General features: G+C 41.8%; 1 protein-coding gene across 1 annotated transcript in view; it reads right to left on the reverse strand.

The window, feature by feature from the left end:
* Nucleotides 1-1041: 1041 nt before the first annotated feature.
* MCUR1 (mitochondrial calcium uniporter regulator 1) overlaps nucleotides 1042-24831 on the reverse strand; it is a 64758-nt gene continuing 40968 nt past the window's right edge. The window contains exons 9-10 of the mRNA XM_056521206.1: nucleotides 9422-9536; nucleotides 1042-1473 (exon numbers count right to left, since the gene is read on the reverse strand). Coding sequence (XP_056377181.1) covers nucleotides 1418-1473; nucleotides 9422-9536 — 171 coding nt within the window. The 3' untranslated portion in view covers nucleotides 1042-1417. The remainder of the gene's footprint in view (nucleotides 1474-9421; nucleotides 9537-24831) is intronic.

The following is a 24831-nucleotide window of genomic DNA, read 5'->3' on the forward strand; positions in this document are numbered from 1 at the left end:
GGCTCCAATATGCCTGGAGCGCTCACCCATGCTTACTGTATGAGAGGGTACTCATGCCGCCAGGATAGTCATGTCAATCCTTATGAGCCTGCAGTGGCAGGTCTCCGGGCTTGATTTCCCCACGTGGGTATTACACTGCAGGGTATACTAACACCTACTATTGGTTTCCATTGGTAACTCATGACGGCATGTTATACAGGTGCTACATAACTTTTGGTATATACTGCATGATAGCATTCAGCTAAATGAGTTCCCCATGATTGTTTGTGAAATCATTCAAGTTCTACATGACTGTATGTGAAACGTGGTCAAATTGATTGATTGTTATTGTGCACCATTTGGGAATCACATGTTTCTTTTAGGGTGAATTTTAATGCATATCAATAAACGTGGGCACTTCCCCCTTTATATTTTTTCAATTCCTAAAATGGACAGAAGAGTCTGCAGAGAGCACTGTGGTCAGACAAATTAAAATACGAAAACAACTTCCGGTGGCTCATACAGCATCTGATAAGTACTGGAAGGATAAAGATTTTTTAAATAGAAGTCAATTACAAATCTAACTTTCTGGCACCAATTGATTTAAAAAAATATGTTTTCCAGTGGCGTACCCCTTTAAGGAGTTAAAGGTGAGAAGTTTAAAAAAAAAAAAATTTGGTTGTGTCCGAAATGCCAAAATAGGCTTATTAAAAATAAAGGGCTCCAAAACAATGTTTTCCCCAAAAAATCTCTGATTAAAGTTTCCCTTTACAAACATTTATGAAAAAATAGTCAGTATAAAGGAGACCATTGTATTCCAGAATTAGGGTACGTTTACACGTACACAGATTTGATGCACAGGATTTTCTGCTGCAGATTTCAATGTAAACTAAATTGAGCACAGCTTCTAATCTGCAGTTACAAATCCTACGCATCAAATCTGCGCAGGATCCTGTATGTGTGAACGTACCCTTATATTGTAACAGGATGTCACCACTTCAACAAGTCCGTTTGCGAATAAAAAAAAAAAAAGTGTCCACTTTTTTTTTTATATCTGTTTTATTAAAAATGTAATGTTTTTCTGGGACACATCCCATTAATATATTGTACATCAGCCAGATTGTTTGAGTTATTAAAAAATATCTCAGCAGACAGAAAAGAATAGGCATAGAAACATGTTGCATCCATAGAAGGCAGTATTGTGTGCAGGAATTTCTGTAGCTTTAGGTTATTCAGCAGCAAAATGAGAATACTTAATATATAGCACCGTTTATTCAGTGGACGGAAAACCATTAACATTCACGCCATGTTGTGTGGTTCGTGTGCGTTGTTCACCATTCTTTGGTTAGGCAGCTGCTTGTCAAAATAAATACGACAACAAATGGCACTTAATAGTCATACATACATTATAGTCTCTAAACTGTGCAGGTCAATACCGTTACATCCACAAGCGGTAAAAACCCAGAGCTATCGTCAGGCATGTAAACACAGATCCTGGGATGAAAAAAGAAAAAGAAAAATTAGTTAATTAAATAAATTAGTTATCCTTGAAGAGAATTGCCCTTTGTAATAGGGCCCTTAGTGATGTGCAATTTATACCATGCCAGGCCTGTGAGTTTTTTTTTTTAAACCTTCATGTATTATTATGTATTATGAATTTTCATCTAATCCTGTGCAGGACACTGCACGTGTAAACAGACCCTAAACAAATGTGAAATAAGCCTGCACATAGGAACATAATGTACTGCTTAAATGTCATTTATAGTGACTGAAGCAGATCTAGCAGGGAAGAAATATATCAAGCTTGATGTAAGCCACTAACCTATGTAGACTGCACACATTTATGCACTTGGTACAGACTAAAATGGTGGAACCCACAAATAGCAGGTGCCCATATACATTACTTAATAGTTATCGGTTGAACAGGCTAATATTGCCCTTTGTAACAGGGCCAGAGATCAGCTGATAAAGCAAGATAGAGCAAGTGCTGACTGTGCACAATGGTCGGGCCTTGTAAACTACGAGATCAGCGCTCATTTACACTGCATAGTTGTATCAACTACACCATCAAAATCAGTCAGTACCACCAATACATTGCATAATAAAGTTATATTTCTTCAAGATAGTCTGTTATAGAATAAAAATGTGAACCAATTCATGTTAAAAATAAATCACGAGAGCAGAGGGTTTCATAAATTCATTGGCTGGAAATAGCAATAGCAAAATTACACTGTATAATATAATAAATTCATATAATATACACTGGAAAATGAGCGAGTTCAATATAATGAATTTCTCACAAATTATTGGAGGAAACCATTAAAAGTAGGGCATTAAGCAGCATTAGAAACAGGGTCATCCACACTATCTGTATATTCAGGTTAGCGTGGGTGATCCTGCTGTCAGATTCCCTTTAAAGGGGTACCCCGGTGGAAAACTGTTCAATCAATCTTCCCTCCTTCCTCCTCCCCCCTCCCCCCTCCTGCAGTGACTACAGTGCTCTCTGCTGACACCTCTGTCCATTTTAGGAACTGTCCAAAGTACAAGCAAATCTCTATAGCACATCTATTCTTCTCCGGACAGTTCCTAAAATGGACAGAGGTGTCAGCAGAGAGCACTGCGGTGAGACAAAGGAAATTCAAAAAGAAAAGAACTTCCTCTGGAGCATACAACAGCTGATAAGTACTGGAAGGATTAAGATTTTTTAATAGAAGTAATTAACAAATCTATTTAACTTTCTGGCACCAGTTGATAAAAAAAAAATGTTTTCCAGGGGAGTACCCCTTTAAGGTCATGTGAGTTTTTTTTTTTTTTGAAAAGGGGAAGATTTTCATTAAAATCATTTATTATAAAGCTGTGATAGTATTTTGTATGGCAGAATACTAGTGTGACTTAATTTGCCATTTCACTTCACACCTCCAATATGGCTGCTGCACCAGACATTCTCTTCAGTCAATACATAAAGCCAGGGAAGTACTTTAAGTCCTGCACTGTGTACTACCTGTCACCCAGCTTTCCTAGTCTCCTGAGGCCCCAGCAATGATGGCGGCTCTTCTCTCCACTTGTCACCGAGTGCCTTCTCTCCCTGCCCCCACCATCTCGCAGTCCCCTTAGGCAGTAGTAGCCCCCTTTGTATGTAGTAGTAGCAGCTCCCCCAGTAGATACAGAGCAGGACCGTATTGCAGTATTTGAGTAGGTGCGGGGCGGGGGTACAACTTACAACTGGATAGTACTCCCAGTCAGGAAGTATCAGGGACATTTGCACTAGTCACTGATACTTTGCATTTGTCAGGTATCGGGACATTCGTAATTAAAAGGAATCTGTCAGCTCTGTGGCAGGTATGGAGCTGCAGATCCCAGCAGATAAGCGCTAGGGGGATAAAAGTAACCATACCTTTACTTTTGCTGATCACTGACTGCAAACATCTAAATTCTCCCTAATCCCCCCCTCCCTCTTTTCTTTTCATTCAAACCCCCTCTTTCTACCTGATTTTATGTCTTAGCTGCTCATTCAGCTGTCCTAGTGTGAGGGAGGAAGGGGGTGTGGCCCAGAATAGAGGCTATGAACACAGCAGCCGGCAGCTCTGAATCTTCTGTTTACAACTGCATGTGCAGAGAGAAGAAAGATCGGAGCTCAGATAGTAAAATGAATGAGGGCATGCAGTAAGGCAGAGTCAGGAGTATGTCCTCCTATGCCATGAGCACAGAGCTGGCTCCTGCCGGACAGGCAGGGGGCAGTGCTGAGCTTGTCTGTGTCCCGGCTGCAGTCTGAGATTTAGAACTCCAGCAGGAGTCTGAAATCTATAAAAAGGGATTGTGGCCAGGACTGGTAGGGAGACCCCTAGTGGTCATTTTTTTCAAAGTGGAAAATTAAATAGAAAGAAGCATATTTTTTTAATAACATGCAATAGGAAAGTTATTCTGCATACATTAATCCATAATATATCAAAAGTTTTTTTTTGATGAAAGGTACCCTTTAAGTGTTTTGTTAAAAGCTGAGGTGTCAGACCGGTGGTGCTGAGCTGCAGCAGCATGCCTTCTCCACATCCCACAACGTCAAAGCAGGGAAAATAATCTATTATGCTCTTCGTCCCATGTAATGTAATTTTCCTAAGGACTGGTCCCCACATTTATTACCCTGCTCAGTCGTAACATTAAAACCCCTTAATGCTGGTGTAGGTCCCTGTTGTGTCACTAAAATGGATCTTTAGCATCTGTGGGATTTGCAGGAAAAATATTATACTGATCTAAGGGATTTGGAGGCAATGTCAACACCCTAAAATCTCTGTTATGTTACTCAAACCATTTCTGAACAATTTTGCAGTGTGGCAGGACACATTTGGGGAGATTTATACTACAGTAGCTCTTCTGTGTGATTAAGCCTGGCGGGTTACTTTTTATGCTTTGGGTGCCCATGATCCTGCTGCCAGTTCACTCAGTCCTTTCTTGGACCACTTTTGGTAGGCACTATCCACTGCATACTGTTTATACCTCATAGGAACTTTCCATTTTGGAGACGCTCTGACATCACAAACTGTCAATTGTAAAAGTCGCCAAGATTCTTAGGCTATGTTCACACTGCATAAAAACTACAGGCATATTTTTTATGTGCATAGTTTTGGCAGTGTTTAAACCATAATCAGCAAAAAAGGCCAATTTCCTCATTGCTGCAAAAAATATACCCAAATTTTTTACGCAGTGTGAACATAGTCTTATGCTAGTTAACATACATATGAATTTTGGAAAGTGTAAGGGTAAGAGAATGTTATGATAAATGCTATTGCCTTTCTATAGAATTTTGGACTTTAAACTTTGTGGGGGAAGGCCTAATAAAAGTCACTATATATAAATGAAGGCACATAAAAAAAAAAAAAAATGTCTTCCAGTTTGTTGCGGGCAATTTAATACGTTTTTGGATGAACTGAATCAAATACATGATTTACAGTATGTTCTATTTATAGAAAACCAGACAAGACTACAGATAATTTGGGAGATTTATTTAAATCTATGCAGAGGAAAAGCAGTTGTCTCAGGACCCCCCTCGGCGATGTGCCGTGATGCCTGCTGAATGATTCCAGCAGGCATCCCGGTTCGGTCCCCAACCGGCTAGTGGCGGGGACCAGAATTCCCACCGGCGTATGCATACGCCCCACGTCCTTAACCCCTCAAGGACTTAGCCCTTTTTCACCTTAAGGACTCGGCCATTTTTTGCAATTCGGTCATTTTAAACATTAATAACTCTGGGATACTTTTAGTTATCATTCTGATTCCGAGATTGTTTTTTCGTGACATATTCTACTTTAACATAGTGGTAAATTTTAGTGGTAACTTGCATCCTTTCTTGGTGAAAAATCCCAAAATTTGTCTAACTTTGAAGCTCTCTGCTTGTAAGGAAACTGCATATTCCAAATAAAAAAAAATTTGGTTCACATATACAATATGTCTACATCATAAAGATGACATGTTTTTACTTTTGGAAGACACCAGAGGGCTTCAAAGTTCAGCAGCAATTTTCAAACTCACAATTTTTAAGTGACCAGTTCAGTTTTGAAGTGGATTTGAAGGGTCTTCATATTAGAAGTACCCCACAAATGACCCCATTATAAAAACTGCACCCCCAAAGTATTCAAAATGACATTCAGTAAGTGTTTTAACCCTTTAGGTGTTTCACAGGAATAGCAGCAAAGTGAAGGAGAAAATTCACAATCTTAATTTTTTACACTCATGTTCTTGTAGACCCAATTTTAGAATTTTTGCAAGGGGTAAAAAGGAGAACATTTTTACTTGTATTTGAAACCCAATTTCTCTCGAGTAAGGACATACCTCATATGTCTATGTAAAGTGTTCGGCGGGCGCAGTAGAGGGCTCACAAGGGAAGGAGCGACAAATGGTTTTTGGGGGGCATGCCACCTTTAGGAAGCCCCTATGGTGCCAGAACAGCAAAAAAAAAAAAAAAAAAACACACATGGCATAAAATTTTGGAAACTAGATCCCTCGGGGAACATAATGGGTAAAGTGAACCTTAATACCCCACAGGTGATTCATGACTTTTGCATATGTAAAAAAAGAAAACACACTAGAGTGTGGGAGCCTTGGCTTTCTTCTACCTATTGCCCAGATATGACTCATGCCTTCACACTGTACTGAGGTGGCGTTGGGGGGGAATATTGGGTTTTATATTCTCTGTTACCTGTAGCTGTGATCGGGCGTCAGCGGGAGAATGTGGTGTCATATGCTTATATAGCTTCCATTGTGTATTCCAATCTTATATTGTGATTTTACCTTATGTACCTGGATGTTATTATCTGTTTTTGGGTCTACGGGCCTATTGTTTTCTTCTATTGTATTTTAATATGTTCTTATGCATATCATCAATAAAGCTTTATTGTTTGATGGTTAAAAAAAGAAAACACCCCATATGGGGGTGAAAAGTGCTCTGCTGGTGCACTACAGGTCTCAGAAGAGAAGGAGTCACATTTGGCTTTTTGAAAGCAAATTTTGCTCTGGGGGCAAATGCTTGTTTTCCCAAAAATTTTACATTTTTAAAAAGGGTAATAGCAGAAAATACCCCTCAAAATTTGTTAGGCAATTTCTCCCGAGTACAGCGATACCCCATATGTGACCCTAAACTGTTGCCTTGAAATACGACAGGGCTCCAAAGTGAGAGCGCCATGCGCATTTGAGGCCTGAATTAGGGATTTGCATAGGGGTATTCTACGCCAGTGATTCCCAAACAGGGTGCCTCCAGCTGTTGTAAAACTCACAGCATGCCTGGACAGTCAGTGGCTTTCTGGTAATACTGGGAGTAGTTGTTTTGCAACAGCTGGAGGCTCCGTTTTGGAAACAGTGGCGTACCAGACGTTTTTCATTTTTATTGGGGAGGGGGGCTGTGTAGGGGTATGTGTATATGTAAGTGTTTTCTACTTTTTATTTTATTGTGTGTTAGTGTAGTGTAGTGTTTTTAGGGTACAGTCACACGGGCAGGGGTTCACAGTAGTTTCTCGCTGGCAGTTTGAGCTGCGGTAGAAAATTTGCAGCAGCTCAAACTGGCAGCCGGATGCTTACTGTAAACCTCCGCCCATGTGAGTGTACCCTGTACGTTCACATTGGGGAGGGGGGGGGGGAAACATCCAGCTGTTGCAAAACTACAACTCCCAGCATGCGCTGACAGACTGTACATGCTGAGAGTTTTAGTTTTACAACAGCTGTAGGCACACTGGTTATGTATCACTGAGTTTGTGACCTAACTCATTGTTTCACAACCAGTGTGCCTCCAGCTGTTGCAAAACTACAACTCCCAGCATGTACGGTGTATGCTGGGAGTTGTAGTTTGAAACAGCTGGAGGCACACCGGTCGTGAAACACTGAGTTAGGTTAAAAAACAGTTTCACAACCAAAACTACAACTCTCAGCAGTCACCGACAGCCAACGGGCATGCTGGGAGTTGTAGTTATGCAACCAGCAGATGCACCACTACAACTCCCAGCATGCACTTTAGCTGTTTGTGCAAGGTGGGGGTTGTAGTTATACAACAGCTGAAGGTACACTTTTCCATAGAAAAATGTGCCTCCAGCTGTTGCAAAACTATAAGTCCCAGCATGCCCATAAGGGAATGCTGGGAGTTGTGGTGGTCTGCCTCCTGCTGTTGCATAACTACAGCTCCCAGCATGCCCTTTTTGCATGCTCGGAGCTGTTGCTAATCAACAACAGGAGGCTGTCACTCAGCTCCAACTGCTGCAAGCCGCCGCATACATGTCAGTCCCTCGCCGCCGCCGCTCCTGGGGCCCCGATCCCAACATTGACGCCGGGGATCGGGGTCCCCAGCTGCCAGGGTCCTCTTCCCGCACCCGATCACGTCCTCCGGAAGAGGGGCAGAGCGGGTTGCGGGAGTGACACCCGCAGCAGGTGCCCTGATTGGTCGGCCGGTAAACCGGGCGACGAATCAGGGCGATCGTGAGGTGGCACCAGTGCCACCTCACCCCTGCTGGCTATGGTCACTGGATACCCGATTGACCCGGAATCCGCCGCAGATCGCTGGGCTGAATTGTCCAGCGATCTGCGGCCATCGCCGACATGGGGAGTCATCATGACCCCCCTGGGCGATATGCCGCGATGCCTGCTGAACGATTTCAGCAGGCATCGGGCACCGGCTCCCCTCCGGCTAGCGGCGGGGGGCCGGGATTTGACAGGATGTACTCAAACGCCCTGAATCCTTAAGGACTCGGAAAAGGGGCCGTTTGAGTACGTCCTGCGTCCTTATGGGGTTAAGGACTCGGGATGCAGGGCGTATGTATATGCCCGGCGTCCAGAAGCGGTTAAAAAAAAAATTTACTTTTTAACCAAATTAGTACATTTAAAATCCCTCTATTTTGACGACCTATAACTTTTTCATTTTTCTGTATAAGCGGCGGTACGAGGGCTCATTTTTTTGCACCTTGATCTGTTCTTTTTATTGATCCCACATTTGCATATATAAAACTTAAAACCTTTTTTATGATTTTTTTTTGGGAATATGATGTGACAAAAAAGCAGCAATTTTGGACTTTTTTTTTCTTTTACGCTGTTCACCGTACGGGATGATTAACATATTTTGATCATTCGGACATTTACACACGTAACGATACCAAATACCTTTTATTTTTTTTATTTTTTTATTTTACACTTTTTGGGGGTAAAAAGAGAAATTTACATTTTATTGGGGGAGAGGATTTTTCAACTTTTTTTTAAACACTTTTTATGACCCCATAGGGGACTATTTATAGCAATCACTTGATTGCTCAATCTGTACAGTGCTATGGGTAGGGCATAGCACTGATCAGTATTATCGTCAATCTTCTGCTCTGGTCTGCTCGATCTTAGACCAGAGGAGAAGACCCCTGGAGACGGACGGAGGCAGCTGAGGGGACCTCCGGCCGCCTATATAGATGATCAGATCCCCGCGGCAGCGCTGCGGGGGATCCGATCATCCATTTTTCGGACCGCACTGCCGCAGATTCCGTGATCCCCGGCGGGTCCCTGGATGCTGATAGCAGCTGGGACTTGCCGTGCATAACACGAGCACCACCACGATGCTCGTGCTCATGTACAGGATGTAAATGTACCACCGCACCAGGACGTACATTTACATCCTGCGTTGCTAAGGGGTTAAAGGGGTAGTCCTCCGAAAAAAAAATATTCCTTAGCCACAGGAGGAGAAGCTGTTTACCAACACATTACCAATCCTCTGTTCTAGTGCAGATTGGTCCCCCATCAGTCTGTATTCACCCAGCTCCAGAGATTATGTGACAGACTGGCTGCAGAAGTCATATCAGAGACTGGAGAGGAACTAGGGAAGCACCAGCATTGAAGCAGGGATTTGTAAGGGGAGCATTTTTAGCCGTTGTGATAAAAATCATGTGATTGGAAAACCTTTTCTTAAAGCCAAAACTGTAAAGATACTCACCTGCAAGGTATTTGATGGTATCAAGTTTATGTGACTCTAACATAGTCTTTATTCCTGCTACTTCTGTGTCAATCTTCCTTCTTGTTTGAGTCAGTGCTCTATCTTGTTGGGAATGCTGAAATTAAACATGTTCAGTTATATAAACAAACAGCAAAACCTTTGTTCTGTACATGGGCATAAAGCTTCTGAAAACATACTGGCTATTTAAAAATAGTAAAGGGCAATATAAATTAATGTCTAATATACTAACGTATAGTGGCCTCTCGACTATCCACTGACAGATGATGTTGGTTAAGAGAAGGGTTGGGAATTTTATTTTATTTTTAAGGCTCCACCCTATTGTTTAGGGAGAGATAAGCCACCAATACAGCCGTCTTGCTGTGGCTTACAGCTTTGACATTGGTATCATGTTAACACAGCATCTTAGATTTAAGATGAAACCTTGCTCAATATTCTAGGAGCAACATTTGGGAAACAGAATGTGTGTGAATTCAGGAAGCTGCGCATAGCGTTTTACTTCCTGGTCCTGTGTATTGTAAGGGTACCTGTATGTGTAACAATTTTTGTCATGCTGCCTGATATGTATGGGCTGACCTTCAGAGAATAGGAATGAAAACCATCGGTAGGGAAGGTAACATCAGTGGGGAGTGTGCATGACCAACAGCACACTCAGTAGGGTTCACATTAACACACAATTTGAACGCCAGGTGACGCCATTGCAAGTGAATATAATAAACTCCTAATGAATCATTTTTATTTATGTAAATCCTTAAAGAGGCACTGTCATTATGAAAAACTTTTATATTTTGTAGTACTACTGATAAGATGACTTTTTAAAATATACATTAAAAAAAAAATCTAATTTTACTAAAAATGTATGCAGACAGACTACTCTATTTTGCAGCACACTGAATACCAGCCGTAAAGTGTGTTGGTATCCAGTATAGGAGATCACCATTGCACCACTGCAGCCTTCAGATGTTCCCAAACTTCAACTCTCATGATGAGAGGTGTAGTTTTGCAACCGCTGGGGGTACAATATTGTTTTAGAGCTGTGTATTCTCCAGCTTTGTGCCTCCAGCTCTTGCAAAACTACTAATGATGTGTGGGCATGCTGGGATGTGTAGTTTTGCAACAGCTAAAGGCAACAGTGCTTTACAAACACTGCAGCTCCAGCTGTTGCAAAACTACAACTCCCAGCATACTCTAACAGCCAAAGCTTTTCTGACTCCTGAATGACAAAGAAGCTGATGAGACGTTCAGGAGTCTGAAAGCTGAATGACACTACCGTGCAGTGATTTGGCAGACTGGAGAGAGAGACAGACACACCCCCTCCACAAAACAAAAAGACAAAGCAAGTGAGCAAGATATAAATGCTATTTGTTAGGGATATATAGGTCCTAAAACACATAAAAATTATATGTACATGACCAGGATTAGGTACCAAGTAATATCACTATGACAGGTATTCTTTAATATTGTTACATTTTCATGATCTGTGAAAAAAACAAAACAAAAAAAAAAAAAAACACATCTGATGGTGGGAAAACCCCTTCAAAGATGATCTGTTGGAACACTATGCTTTACTGTTAAGGCTAAGTTCACATTGCCATGGTGCTCTGTCCAGTTAAGGGCCTGTGCGGCTTTTTTTCCTTTCCGTTAAACAGTCCCAAAAACAGGTAAGGAGCACAACAGATTCCACCGGGTCCAGACGGATCCCAATGACTTGAATGGGGTCCATCGGAGATCCTGTAATGTACTTGAGTTTAGCGGAGAAAAAAAAAAATTGTTCATGGACGGAGTCCGGTGTCATTGTGAATGAGCCCTAAAGGACACCATAGTAAAGGGACAAGTCCAATCTTTTGCCAGTTAAAAACAGCACAAAACTAAGAGTGGGATTGGCTAATAAGAGCTATTGAATAATACAGCAAACTCAAAATTAGGAGTTCTCCTGCCTCTATCAGCACTCACCGACAGTCTGCAAATATGCATGCAGATATATAACAGCATGTCAGAGAGTGGGTCTGTCTGGATGTGGATGTGTCTAATATAAGTCCATATAGTATGCTGCCAGATCAGCTTTAAAAATGGACAGCCTACACTCAGGATGGGCCATCAATATTAGATTGGCAGGTTTAACTACCAACACCTCACAATATAATATCCTGATGATAGCCCACTATTGTTTTTTGTAGGCTGGATAACCCCTTAAATGTAAGGTTTACATTATGACTGTACGCTTCATGACACGAACATGGACAGGCATGGGCCTCGCTGACTTCGAAAGGTCCAAACTTAGTCAGCTAATGAGTACGTTATATAGTCATTTCCCAAATGTACACATTTTCGGACTCAAAAGCGCAGCACACCACTCTGTGTTATAGTACAAACAAGTATATGTTCTGGAAATCACCCGGACGAAATCACCATCTGTGTTTAGCAAAATTGGATGCTGATGTATATGGGCACTTGCCCCAGTGACTTCTATGGCTTAATATATATGTAACATGGAGGGCACAATACTAATGGGAGTTCATGCTAGGACAATTTTGTCTTCGGAGCCCAGAGCTAGTAGCATAAATGATGTGTTTTATTCCTTTGTGTTGCTTTAAAAGGAACTTACACATATACATGCAACTTATGTATGTCATCTGTAGTTTTAAGTTACCGACTCCAGCCATTTAACCCCTTAGATACTACAATCAATAGCGACTGTGGAATCTAGACATTTAGAAAGAGGGAGGGGGCTCTCACTGTGCCCCATCAGCACCCCACATGAACAGTAAACAGCGTTTATGAAAAAAAAATACTTAAATGCTATTTTTGGTCACCTCACCTCCAAAAACATTAGAGAGTGATCAAAAGTCACATCAACCTGTCTTAGGAGTTCCTTGTTGAATGATTAATACTTCTTTCTCTTCCTGTGAGCATTGGGGCAGAGCTTCTCTAAAAATCCACATTTACCTCAAATTGGTACCAATTAAAATCTCTTCAAAAAATGAGCCCTCACACAGCTCTGTAGACAGAAATATAGAAACTGGTAAAGGGATCAAAACATAGTGAAGCGGAGCATTTTTTAAAGGAAATCTGTCATCAGTGTCACCTGCACTAACCTGTCGGTACAGACAGGTAGTGCAGGTGACACTGATGACAGCCATAATAACCTTGTCCCATTTCGCGCTCCGGTTCTTCCACTATCTTCTTTAGTATCTCCTATTCCAGGGCCAACTTGGAGAAAGGGCAGAGCTTCGTGACGTCACCGCTGCTGTTTGCTAGCAGCGAGACCCAGCATATAATAAGGAATGGTGACATCACGAAGGTCCGCCCATGCTCCAAAATGTCCCTGGAACGGAAAATACCAAAGATGATAGCAGAAGAAAGGGAGTATGGAACAGGACTAGGTAAGTATCATTGTCATCTGCACTACCTGTCTGGACCAACGGGTTAGTGCAGGTGATATGCATGACAGATTTCCTTTAAATTAAAAGTAGCAAAACCTAACCTAGAAAAATTTGGCAGGGGAGTAACCGTACTGACCTGCAGCCATCGCCTTCCTCCTGTCTGTGGTGGGATTCCTGGAGGAAGGTGATGTCTCACAGGAAGACATCACCTTTGTAAAAAATTGGCATAAAATTTTACTTTTTTCCATTCCACCATAAAAAAGTTCTTAAAGTTTTTATTGGTACCATTTTTGTTTAGATGGGACTTTTTGATCGCTTTTTATTGGACTTTGGTACGCCATCGACCCTGCGGTTTAGCTAACCTTATATTTTAATAGTTCGGACATTTATGCACCCGGCGGTACCACATGATTATTTTTTTAAAAAATGGGAAAAGCGCCGGTGATTCAAACGCCGGTGATTCAAACTTTTATTAGAGGAGGGGCTTATTACATTTATTTAATTTTTTTTCACTTTTTTTCTTAATTATAATTATTATTATTATTTTACCCCTGTAGGAGTCTATACCATGCAATCTTTTGATTGCATACACTGTTCAATGCAATGCCATATCATAGCATTGATCAGTGTTATCGGTGCTCTGCTGCTCCAGCCTGCTTGGAGCAATAGAACACACGATCGGACGACAGGTGAGGCCCCTCCCGCCATCCTCTCAGCTAATCTGGACATCCACTGAGCTGCCGGTATGCTTTCAGTATCATTTTAGATGACACAATCAACTTTGATCGCTGCATCTAAAGGGTTAATGCCGGGCATCAGCCCAATTGGTGATGCCCGGCATTAACCCTGGGTCCTGGCTGCTGATAGCAGTCAGGACCCACCGAATTTTAAAGCGTTCTCCGCTCGTGAGAACGCTTTAAACGCCGGTAATGGGACCAGGGCGTACAGGTACACCCTGCGTCCTTAACCCCTTAAGGACCAGAAGTTTTTTCGTTTTTGCACTTTCGTATTTTCCACCTCACCTTCTAAAAAAAAAAAAATATGAGGGCTTGTTTTTTGCGTCACCTATTGTACTTAATAATGACATCAATCATTTCACCCAAAAATTTATGGCGAAACCAGAAATTTTTTTTTATATTTGTGGGGCAAAATTAGGAAAACAAAACAAAACGCTATTTTGTAAATTTTGGGGGGGCTTCCGATTCTATGCAGTGCGCTTTTCGGTAAAAATGACACCATATGGTTATTCTGTAGGTCCATACGGTTACAATCAACCATTTTTATAACGTTTATTTTATTTTATTTTATTTTACTACTTATAAAAAAAAAAATTATAACTACAGTACATGCACCAAAATTTGTATGTTTAAAATTGTCATCTTCTGACCCCTATAATTTTATTTTTCCGTATCCGGGGCGGTATGAAGGCTTATTTTTTGCACTGTGATCTTTATCGGTACCATGATTGTTTTGATGGGACTTTTTATACAAAGTGACCAAAATACACAATTTTGTACTTAAATTTTTTTTTACACGTACGCCATTTACTGTGCGGTTTAGGTAACATTTTATAGATCCAGAAATGTACCCACATGTAAATTTTTATTTAAATATATATATATATATATATATATATATATATATATATATATATATATATATATATATATATATATATATACACACACACACACACACACACACATATATATATATTTTTTTTTTTTAAATGGGAAGAGGGGGTGATTCAAACTTTTATTCAGGAAGTGGTTAAATCACATTTATTCACTTTTTTCTCTCTATTTCTACACTTTTTTTTTTAACCCCCATAGGAGACTATTACATGCAATCCTTTGATTGCATACACTGAACAATGCTATGCAATAGCATATCATTGATCAGTGTTATCTGCGCTCGATTGCTCAAGCCTGGATCTCAGGCTTGGAATAATCATATGCTGATCGGACAACGGGAAGGAAGGCAAGTACCCTCCCACTGTCCTCTATTTCACTGCGGCGGTCCCCAACAGCTCTGCTGTGCTACCCGGCAGCATTTTTCTCCCAGTTTAGACGCCACAATCAACTATGATCGCAGTGTCTACAGGGTTAATACCAGACATCAACCCGATCGGCGATGTCCGTATTAGCTGTGGGTCCTGGCTGCTGATAGCAACCGGGACCACGCAGGTACGAAGCACACAGCTCCTGAGCACACTTCACATACCGGGAGCCGGCCACAAGCGTAACTACACGCTCGTGGTCGTTAAGGGGTTAAGGACTCGGGAGCAAGGGTGTACCTGTACGCCCTGCATCCTTAATAGGTTAAAGGGGTATTCCAAGATTTTTGTTTTGTTTTATTTGACTGTGCTGCAGGGGCTGTAAAGTTAGTATTGCTCATAATATAGTATCTGTACCAGTGTTTGATGGATGGCAATCTTTGTCCGGGAAGTGCTGTCTCAGGCCTTTCCCAGGTTGCAGTCCGGGCAGAGACAATGCATCACTAGTCAGGTGCTGAAATGAATTGTAGTTTTAAGCACCACACACATGGAAGGGAGAATAGCTGTGCTGCAATTGGTGGGGTGGTTGATGTGTGGAGAGGGAGATAAGTCACCTCCCACCTAGAAACAAGGGATCCTGGGGATCCTAGCTAGAGGGAGGGCACAGAAAAAGGAAATAACCAGATGACACAAACAAACCGGCAGCATGATGGGGGGACGGACGGACACAGAACATGGCCATTTACCACCAACACAAGCAGAGACACTTAGTAAGCATTTCCATTACTGGCTGACAGGTAATTAGTAAAATCACCTTACGTTGGCTAACCCCTTTAAATGTGAACAAATAAATAGGTGGCAATTACTTTTGTTCATTTTTAACATAGTGGAAGGGTCCATTGCTTTCGCCATGTCTATATTTCCTGTAAGTGTGGAATGTGTTTTCATACACAGAAATGTAGGTGTAAGTCAAAGTAAATTACAGTGCAGCCTGAGGCCGCAACTGCATCATAATATCCTTTTGGACAGGATAAGCATGTTGTGAATTTGTCACGTTCTAAGGTGCAGCAATAATCTCCATGGCATAATGTATAATAAAATTATATTGTGTGATTCATTGGGCTGAACTTGATTGTGGATCTCATTTAAAAGTTATGCGTAAAAGCTTGCTGACCCTGTCATCTATCCAGCCACTGACACAAAGTCAACAAGTCACAGTCAGCTGATGTCACCAGCATATATATATATATATATATATATATATATCAACTAGTAAAAATAGAAGCAGTAGGGAAGTCCATAGCAGTCAGATTGCAAGTACTGGCAATTCTATTCTGCATAGCAGTTCTCAGATTACTCACAAGAACAATACAAGGGGGGGGGGGGGGGGGGGGGAATTAGCCTTCCTAGTCCGGTCCAGTCCAGCGTTTCCCCAATATCCCTACTGCTCTCCCAGTGGATGCCACGTTATCACATGATGTTGTATTTGGACCATGTGAAGACATGAAGCACCATGAAACAAGGATGGCGCTTGCCAGAAGAGTGCCAAGGATAAGTAAAACTAAAGGTTTTTTTTGTGGGATTTAGAAATCTAAAAATTTGACCTTATAATAAAACAAAATACATTTTTCACTATACCATAGTAATGCCATGCAGAGAAGGAGAGGAATCACTATGGTAAAGTAAACTACAAAACCTGTTACTTTGCAATTCTGAGCCAAAACGCATATTTTTAATCCTGTAATACTAGTCTATATTCACTGTACATGAATTTGGATAAGTCCAGGAACAATATAGGGTCAGGAGCTGAGTCTGCCCCATTATATAACTAATAACCGCCTCCAGTTGTCAAGATTGGAGAAAACTCTGATCCTGGCCATTTACCTTCTCAGACGCCTCTGTCAGTAGTGACTGTGGCATCTTAAGAGTTAGAGAGAGGAAGTCCCCATGAGGTGTAATTGGAGTGTGTCATAGTTTCATAGGGTAGTCTACTGTTTTTCCCCCATTTAGCATTTAAATGGACACTGTCACCAACTTTTTTTTTGATGTGCTGTAGTACTTATGTACTACAACATATCTCTAATATAGTTTAATTTTTTTTTATTTTCATGGTGTATTTTACATTTGAAAACCGGCCACTAGGGGTCTCCCTCCTAGTGGCCGGCTGCAGCCTGGCAATCGGACCGATGCCAGCCGGGCAATTGGTCCTAATTAATTCTGGCTGCGCTGGCCAATCAGACAGGCGGGAGCGAGCAATGTGAATGCCGGGGCTGCAGCTCATTGGCTGCCTGGCCTCGCAGCTGCCTGCCCCCCCATGTATAGTCTGGAGGCAGCGCGGCACTGAATCTCAGTGCTGCGCTGATGCTCCAGGACTGTACATGTCCTGTACAGGTAAGTGAGATCTTCTTTCACTTACCCGTACTTTGTTTCGGTTCCGGGTCTCGGCGGTGAGCAAGGCAGGTGAGCGATACTCATTTACTCCTCCTCCCTGGATAACACTACACTGCTAAACAGGGAGGAGGAGACCCCAGAGCAGACTGCCATGTGATTCGCTGACCATCTATGCGCACTCCGAATAGGAGCGCAGCATAGATGAAGTGAGGGTGGAAGTCGGCACCCAGCAGGCTTCAGTGACGTTGCGCCTGCTGGGGAAGTCTGCTTCCGGTAGAGTTAGGGAGAAGAATAGAAGATGAGACATTTATAAGGTAAATCAAAAATCCGGGTACTAATAGTCTACCACCAAATTTCTTCAAAGCCAAATTGTAGACTAAAATATAACTTATTAGATTCAGATTAAAACCATGCCTCTCGTAGGCTGCCATCAAACAATATTTTCAACACCAAAAAAAGGGGGGGGGGGGGTGCTCAAAAAAGAAAAAAATGTGACCAATACTACAAGATAATTATACTAGGTATCGCTTCTATCACTTACCCTATCCCCTTGACTCAGGGAGTGATAGGTAGGGGACAACAGGCAGGGCGGGATCGGGAGCCTGATATGCCCTACAATATCCCTTTTTCTAATAGCCTGCCCTAGGTGGAGTTAGCGTCCTGATAAGGATGGCCCCGCTCTGGAACCTAGTCTAGTCTCACTAGGTGTCCCTACAGTGAACTGACTTACTTGCTAATAGTATATACTAACTCACTAGGTGGGCAAAACCCTATTTATACCTATAGATCATATACACAGTTAACAAGTTCCCATAATGGAAACAGATAGGAGAACAATATCTCAAATGATAATATCTGTATTAAATCACCCACCTAATATATACAGTGAATAATCCTTAGGTAGTATACTTATTTATTTTATTTATCAGATAATATAACCAGTGAAAATTTTTTACTGATAATAGAAAATTTTTACAATCCAGGATCAAAGCTTTAAAGATCACAAAAGATTTCATCAGTGGCTAGATATTTAGCTATCAAAATACAGGGATATTCATGTCACTGTATCGAGCACATTATTAGCAGGTCTGCAAATTTATATCAGTTCATATAAATGAAAAAACATCAAAACTTAAAAAAAAAAAAAAAAAAAGTTCCCATGGATGTCATAAGTGAAGCGATACTTAGCTGTTAGATATACAGATATTATTGTCTCAACGCGTTTCCTTGCTCAGGTCATCAGGAGACTGGTAGGAGCTGGATGCGGTGAGCACGCCATGATCATTACTGATGGTCTTGATGGGAATGCGGCTGACGAGACCCGGTGAGCGCTGGTTTAAATACTAGCTGGAACGCACATACCTGCTGTTCATTCACCGCCTGTGACCCGCATATTCTCACGAGTGTCGGATGTGATCTACGTCACATCCGATTACCATGTGACCAAAAAGTGCATCATGTCTGTAATGCCGGAAGTGATGTCTAGCCGTCATTACTGTTTATATCGTTGCAAAGCAACAGGTTCGCCGCTTACAACTGTGTTTATACCTGGAGACAAGCTGGTTCGTATCGGAAGTGACGTGGTAAACGTCACCGCTGTTAGTATAGTTGCTATGCAATGGGTTCGCTATCTCCGGCAGTGTGTTAGATACGCAAGAACCAACTTGTTAATGTCCGGACTACCGGAAGTGAGTCAAGGGGATAGGGTAAGTGATAGTCAGAAGCGATACCTAGTATAATTATCTTGTGGTATTGGTCAAATTTTTTCTTTTTTGAGCACCCCCCCCCCCCCCTTTTTTTGGTGTTGAAAATATTGTTTGATGGTAGCCTACGAGAGGCATGGTTTTAATCTGAATCTAATAAAAGTTATATTTTAGTCTACAATTTGGCTTTGAAGACATTTATAAGGTAGCAAACATTTTTTTAAAGGCAGGGAGGGGTTTAGGGATAGTTTAGCAATAGGTAGGGACAGAAAAAAAAAATACAGATGGTGGAAGCTACTCTTTAAATATGTACAAATATATGAATACAAAGAGCAAACCTTTTATTAATACCACCATGTCTGGACATGTCAAAAGTAATAAAATATATCACAATATTTATCCCAGACAGTAAACCTTGTTTAAAAAAAAAAAAATTCAAAATGTCTGAATTTCTATGTTTTTCGCTGTCTTATGCTACATTAAATAGGACCATTAAGTGCCTTTTGATGGGAGAAGATAAAATGAGAAAAATAAATGAAAACTGGCTTAATCATAGCAAGTAGAGATGAGCGAACTTACAGTAAATTCGATTCGTCACGAACTTCTCGGCTCGACAGTTGGACTTTTCCTGCGTAAATTAGTTCAGCCTTCAGGTGCTCCGGTGGGCTGGAAAAGGTGGATACATTCCTAGGAAAGAGTCTCTAGGACTGTATCCACCTTTTCCAGCCCACCAGAGCACCGGAAAGCTGAACTAATTTATGCAGGAAAAGTCATCAACTGCCGAGCCGAGAAGTTCGTGACAAATCGAATTTACTGTAAGTTCGCTCATCTCTAATAGTAAGTAAAAAACTAACCATAGCCTGCTAAGGCTATAAAAGAACATAATGTACTCAGTTTGCCTGCACTTCAGTCTCTCCTGGTCTCTGTTTTCTTTCTCACGAAGATGTTCTGAACACACTGCAGCCAAGAGAAGGGACAATGCATCACCAGGATAAGTAAACAGAGGGACCAGTGCACTGTCACTAAGCTGGGAGAGGAGAGTACAGTATAGATAATTACTTCATAGCCCTAGCAGGCAGCAGATTTTTTTTATTTTTTTTAAAGTTAAATCTGAAAATCCTTTAAAGGGTTATGTTATTATTGCAGAAAGGGGATGCATACTTTAAAGGGGTACTCCGGTGGAATTTTTTAAAGTTTAAATCAACTAATGCCAGAAAGTTAAACAGATTTGTACATGCCTTCTATTAACAAATCTTTACGACTTACAGTACTTTTTAGCAGCTATAAAAATTTATTTTTTGTGTTGTCCATAGTGCTCTCTGCTGACACCTCTGTCCGTGTCAGGAACTGTCCAGAGCAGCATAGGTTTGCAATGGGAATTTTCTCCTGCTCTGGACAGTTCCTGATGCGGGCATCAGGTGTCAGCAGAGAGCACTGTGGACAAGACAAAAAATTCAAAAAGGAAATAATTTCCTCTGTAGCATACAGCTGCTAAAAAAGTACTGGAAGAGTAAATATTTTTTTAATAGAAGTCATTTACAAATCTGTTTAACTTTCTGGCACCAGTTAAAAAAAAAAAAAAAAAAAAAAAATTTTTAGATTTCCACCGGAGTACACCTTTAACCTCTTAAGGACTGAGCCCTTTTTGCAATTCTGATCACATCATTTTATGCATTAATAACTCTGGCATGCTTTTACAGATTATTCTGATTCAGAGATTGTTTTTTCGTGACATATTCTACTTTAACAGTGATAAATTTTCGTCGTTACTTGCATCCTTTCTTCATGAAAATTTAGAAATTTGGCATTTTTTCTTACTTTGAAACTCTCCGCTTGCAAGGAAAATGGATATTCCAAATAAATTATATATTGATTCACATACACAATATGTCTACTTTATATTTGCATCATTAAGTTGACAAGTTTTTACTTCTGGAAGACACCAGGGGGGCTTCAAAGTTCAGCATCAATTTTCCAATTTTTCACAACATTTTCAAAATCAGAATTTTTCAGGGACCAGTTCAGTTTTGAAGTTGATTTGAGGGGTCTTCATATTAGAAATACCCCGTAAATGACCCCATTATAAACACTGCACATCCCAAAGTATTCAAAATGACATTCAGAAAGTGAGTTAACCCTTTAGGTGTTTCACAGGAATAGCAGTAACATGAAGGAGAAAATTCAAAATCTTCATTTTTTACACTCGCATGTTCTTTTAGACCCAGTTTTTTTTTTATTTTACAAGGGGTAAAAGGAGAAAAAGACCCCAAAATTTGTAACTCGAGTAAGGAAATACCTCATATGTGGATGTGAAGTGCTCTGTGGATGAACTACAAGGCTCAGGGAAGGAGCGACAATGAGATTTTGGAGAGTGAGTTTTTCTGAAATGGTTTTTGGGGGGGGGGCATATCACATTTAGGAAGCCCCCATGGTGCCAGAACAGCAAAAAAACAAAACCAAACAAAAACATGGCATACTATTTTGGAAGCTACACCCCTCAAGGAACGTAACAAGGAATCCGGTGAGCCTTAACACCCCACAGGTGTGTGACGACGTTTTGTTAAAATCAGATGTGTAAATGAAATTTTCTATCTTCTTCACTAAAATGCTGGTTTGCTCCCAAATTAAATTTTTTTTTTTACAAGGGGTTACAGGAGAAAATGCCCCCCAAAATGTGTAACCCCATCTCTTCTGAGTATAGAAATACCCCATGTGTGGACATCAAGTGCACTGAGGGCACACTACAATGCTCATAAGAGGAGAAGTGCCATTGTGCTTTTGGAAAGAAAATTTGTTTGGAATGGAAGTCAGGGGTCATGTGCGTTTACTCCCCATGGTGCCAGAACAGTGGACCCCCCCCCCACGTGACCCTATTTTGGAAACTACACCCCTCACAGAATTTAATAAGGGGTGCAGTGAACATTTACACCCCACTGGCATTTGACAGATCTTTGGAACAGTGGGCTGAGCAAATAAAAAAATTTATTTTTCATTTTCACGGACCACTGTTCGGAAAATCTGTCAGACAGCTGTGGGGTGTAAATGCTCACTGTATCCCTTATTACATTCTGTGAGGGGTGCAGTTTCCTAAATGGGATCACATGTGGGGGAGTCCATTGTTCTGGCACTATGGGGGCTTTGCAAACACACATGGCCTACAATTTCGGACACTCTCCAAAAGTCCAATGGCGCTCCTTCTCTTCTGAGCATTGTAGTTCGCCTGCAGAGCACTTTACATCCACATATGGGGTATATTCTTACTCAGAAGAAATGGAGCTACAAATTTAAATTTTTTCTTTCCTATTCTCCCTTGTGAAAATGTAGGGTAACCTACCCAGCATTTTAGTGGAAAAAAAAAAAATGTCTTCTTCATTTTCACATCCAACTTTAATGAAAATTTGTCAAACACCTGTGGGGTGTTAAGGCTCACTATACCCCTTGTTACATTCCGTGAGGGGTGTAGTTTCCAAATTGGGGTCACATCTGGGTATTTACTGTTTTGCGTTTATGTCAGAACTGCTGTAAAATCAGCCATCCCTGTGCAAATCACCAATTTAGACCTCAAATGTACATGGCACGCTCACTCCTGAGCCATGTTGTGCGCCTGCAGAGCACTTAACACCCACATATGAGGTAGTTCTGTACTCAGGAGAAATTTTGTTACAAATTTTTTTTTTTTTTTTTTCCCTTTTACAGCTTGTGAAAATTAAAAGTATGGGGCAACACCAGCATGTTCGTGTAAAAATTTTTTTTTTCCACTAACATGCTGGTGTAGACCCCAACTTTACCTTTTCATAAGGGGTAAAAGGAGAAAAAGCCCCCAAAATTTGTAACACAATTTCTCCAGAGTACGGAGATACCCATATGTGGCCCTAAACTGTTTCCTTGAAATACGACAGGGCTCCAAAGCAAGAGAGTGCCATGCGCATTTGAGGCCTAAATTCGGGATTTTAATCCACCACAAAAATACCCTATGGCAGGGTTTCCTAAACGGGGTGTCTCCAGCTGTTGCAAACTCCCAGCATGGCTGTCCAGCAATTCTGGGATTTGTTTTTCAACAGCTGGAGGCTCCATTTTGGAAACAGTGCCGTGCAAGACTTTTTTTTTTTATTTGGGGGAGGGACTGTGTAGGGGTATATGTAGTGTTTTACTTTTTATTTTGTGTAGGTGTAGTGTAGTGTTTTTAGGGTACATTCACACAGGTGGGTTTACAGTAAGTTTCTCGCCAGGAGTTTGAGCTGCGGTGGAAAATTTTCCACATCTCAAACTTGCAGCAGAAAACTCGCTGTAAATGCGCCTGTGTGAATGTACCCTGTACATTCCATGGGGGAGGGGAGGGACCTTCAGTTGTTCCAAAACTACAACTCCCAGCATGCACTGACAGACCATGCATGCTTGGAGTTGTAGTTATGCAACAGCTGGAGGCACATTGGTTGCGAAACAGAGTTCATTACTTAACTCGGTGTTTCGCAACCAGTGTGCCTCCAGCTGTTGCAAAACTAGAACTCCCAGCATGTACAATCTCTCAGTGCATGCTGGGAGTTGTATTTTTGCAACAGTGAAGGCACAACGGTTGCAAAACACTGAGTTAGGTAACAAACTCTGTTTCGCAACCAATGTGTCTCCAGCTGTTACAAAACTAACAATCAGCATGCATTGACAGTCGAAGGGCATGCTAAGAGTTGTAGTTTTGCAACAGCTGGAGGCACACTGCTTCAACTCCCAGCACGCCCTTTTGTAGTCTGTGCATGTTGGGAGTTGTAGTTATGCAATAGCTGGATGCACACTTTTTCATAGAAAAAAATTGCCTCCAGCTGTTTCATAACTACAACTCCCAACATGCACAGACTACCAAAGAGCATGCTGGGAGTTGCAGTTGGAACTACAGCTGTTGCAAAACTACAACTCCCAGCATGCCCTTTGGCTTTGCATGCTGAGAGTTGTTGCTAAGCAACAGCAGGAGGTGAACAGGCCTCACCTCCTGCTGTATCCTGCCGCCGGGACCGCCGCCGCTGCTGCCACCGATCCTGCTGCTCCTGTCACCGCCACTGCACCAGAGGGGACCCCCGCTGGACCCGGGAAAGGTAGGAGACCCCTGCCGGCCCCGATCACTGCCATGATCAATTAAATGATCGTGAGGCGGCACCCATGGCGTCACTCCTGCTGGGTAAGGGTGAATGGGGCTGTCTTGGACATATATATTTGCAGTCACCCCAGTCGTACCCATACACCCCCAGTCCTTAAGGACTTTGAAACGGGGGCTTATGGATACGCCCAGTGTCCTTAAGCGGTCAAGACAGTAGTTCTCAACCTTTTTCGTGACTGTACCCCCAAAGGGTGAAAATACGTCCGCGGGTACCCCTCGTGAGTACATTTGCACGGAACTTACGTGCAATGGGGACCCGCAGACAAAGTAAGTCATAAAAGTACTTAATTTCATAATGGAGTGAGCTTATCTTTCTAATGCGCTACTTAATCCCCTTGTGCCATTATTCCCCCCTCCATCCTAATCCCCTTGTGCCATTATTCCCCCCTCCCGCTAATACCCTTTTGCCATTATTCCCCCCCCCCCCAACTTAATTCCCTTGTGCCATTATTCCCCCTCCGATCCCCTGGGCCAATATATGAGATACATACAATAACACCCACCCATACTGCGGTGTTACACCTAGTTTAACATGCTTACCAGGCCTGTGTCTATCCTGTTCGGTGGGAGTCGGAGGGCCGCACTGATGGGTCACGTCCTTCTGCGCAGTGCCGGCAACGTCAGGGATGTCACGCATCAGGCCCGGCAGCCACTGCAACTCATGTAAAGTGGCCACGACCGCAGCTCTAGCCACGGTACGATATAGTGAGCTGCTGCGGCAACCAATTCCCGCTCTACGCTGACAAATACTGGCCAATGCATGGCCGGTATTT

This window comes from Hyla sarda, chromosome 5 (assembly GCF_029499605.1).
Source record: "Hyla sarda isolate aHylSar1 chromosome 5, aHylSar1.hap1, whole genome shotgun sequence".
Lineage (NCBI taxonomy): Eukaryota > Metazoa > Chordata > Amphibia > Anura > Hylidae > Hyla > Hyla sarda.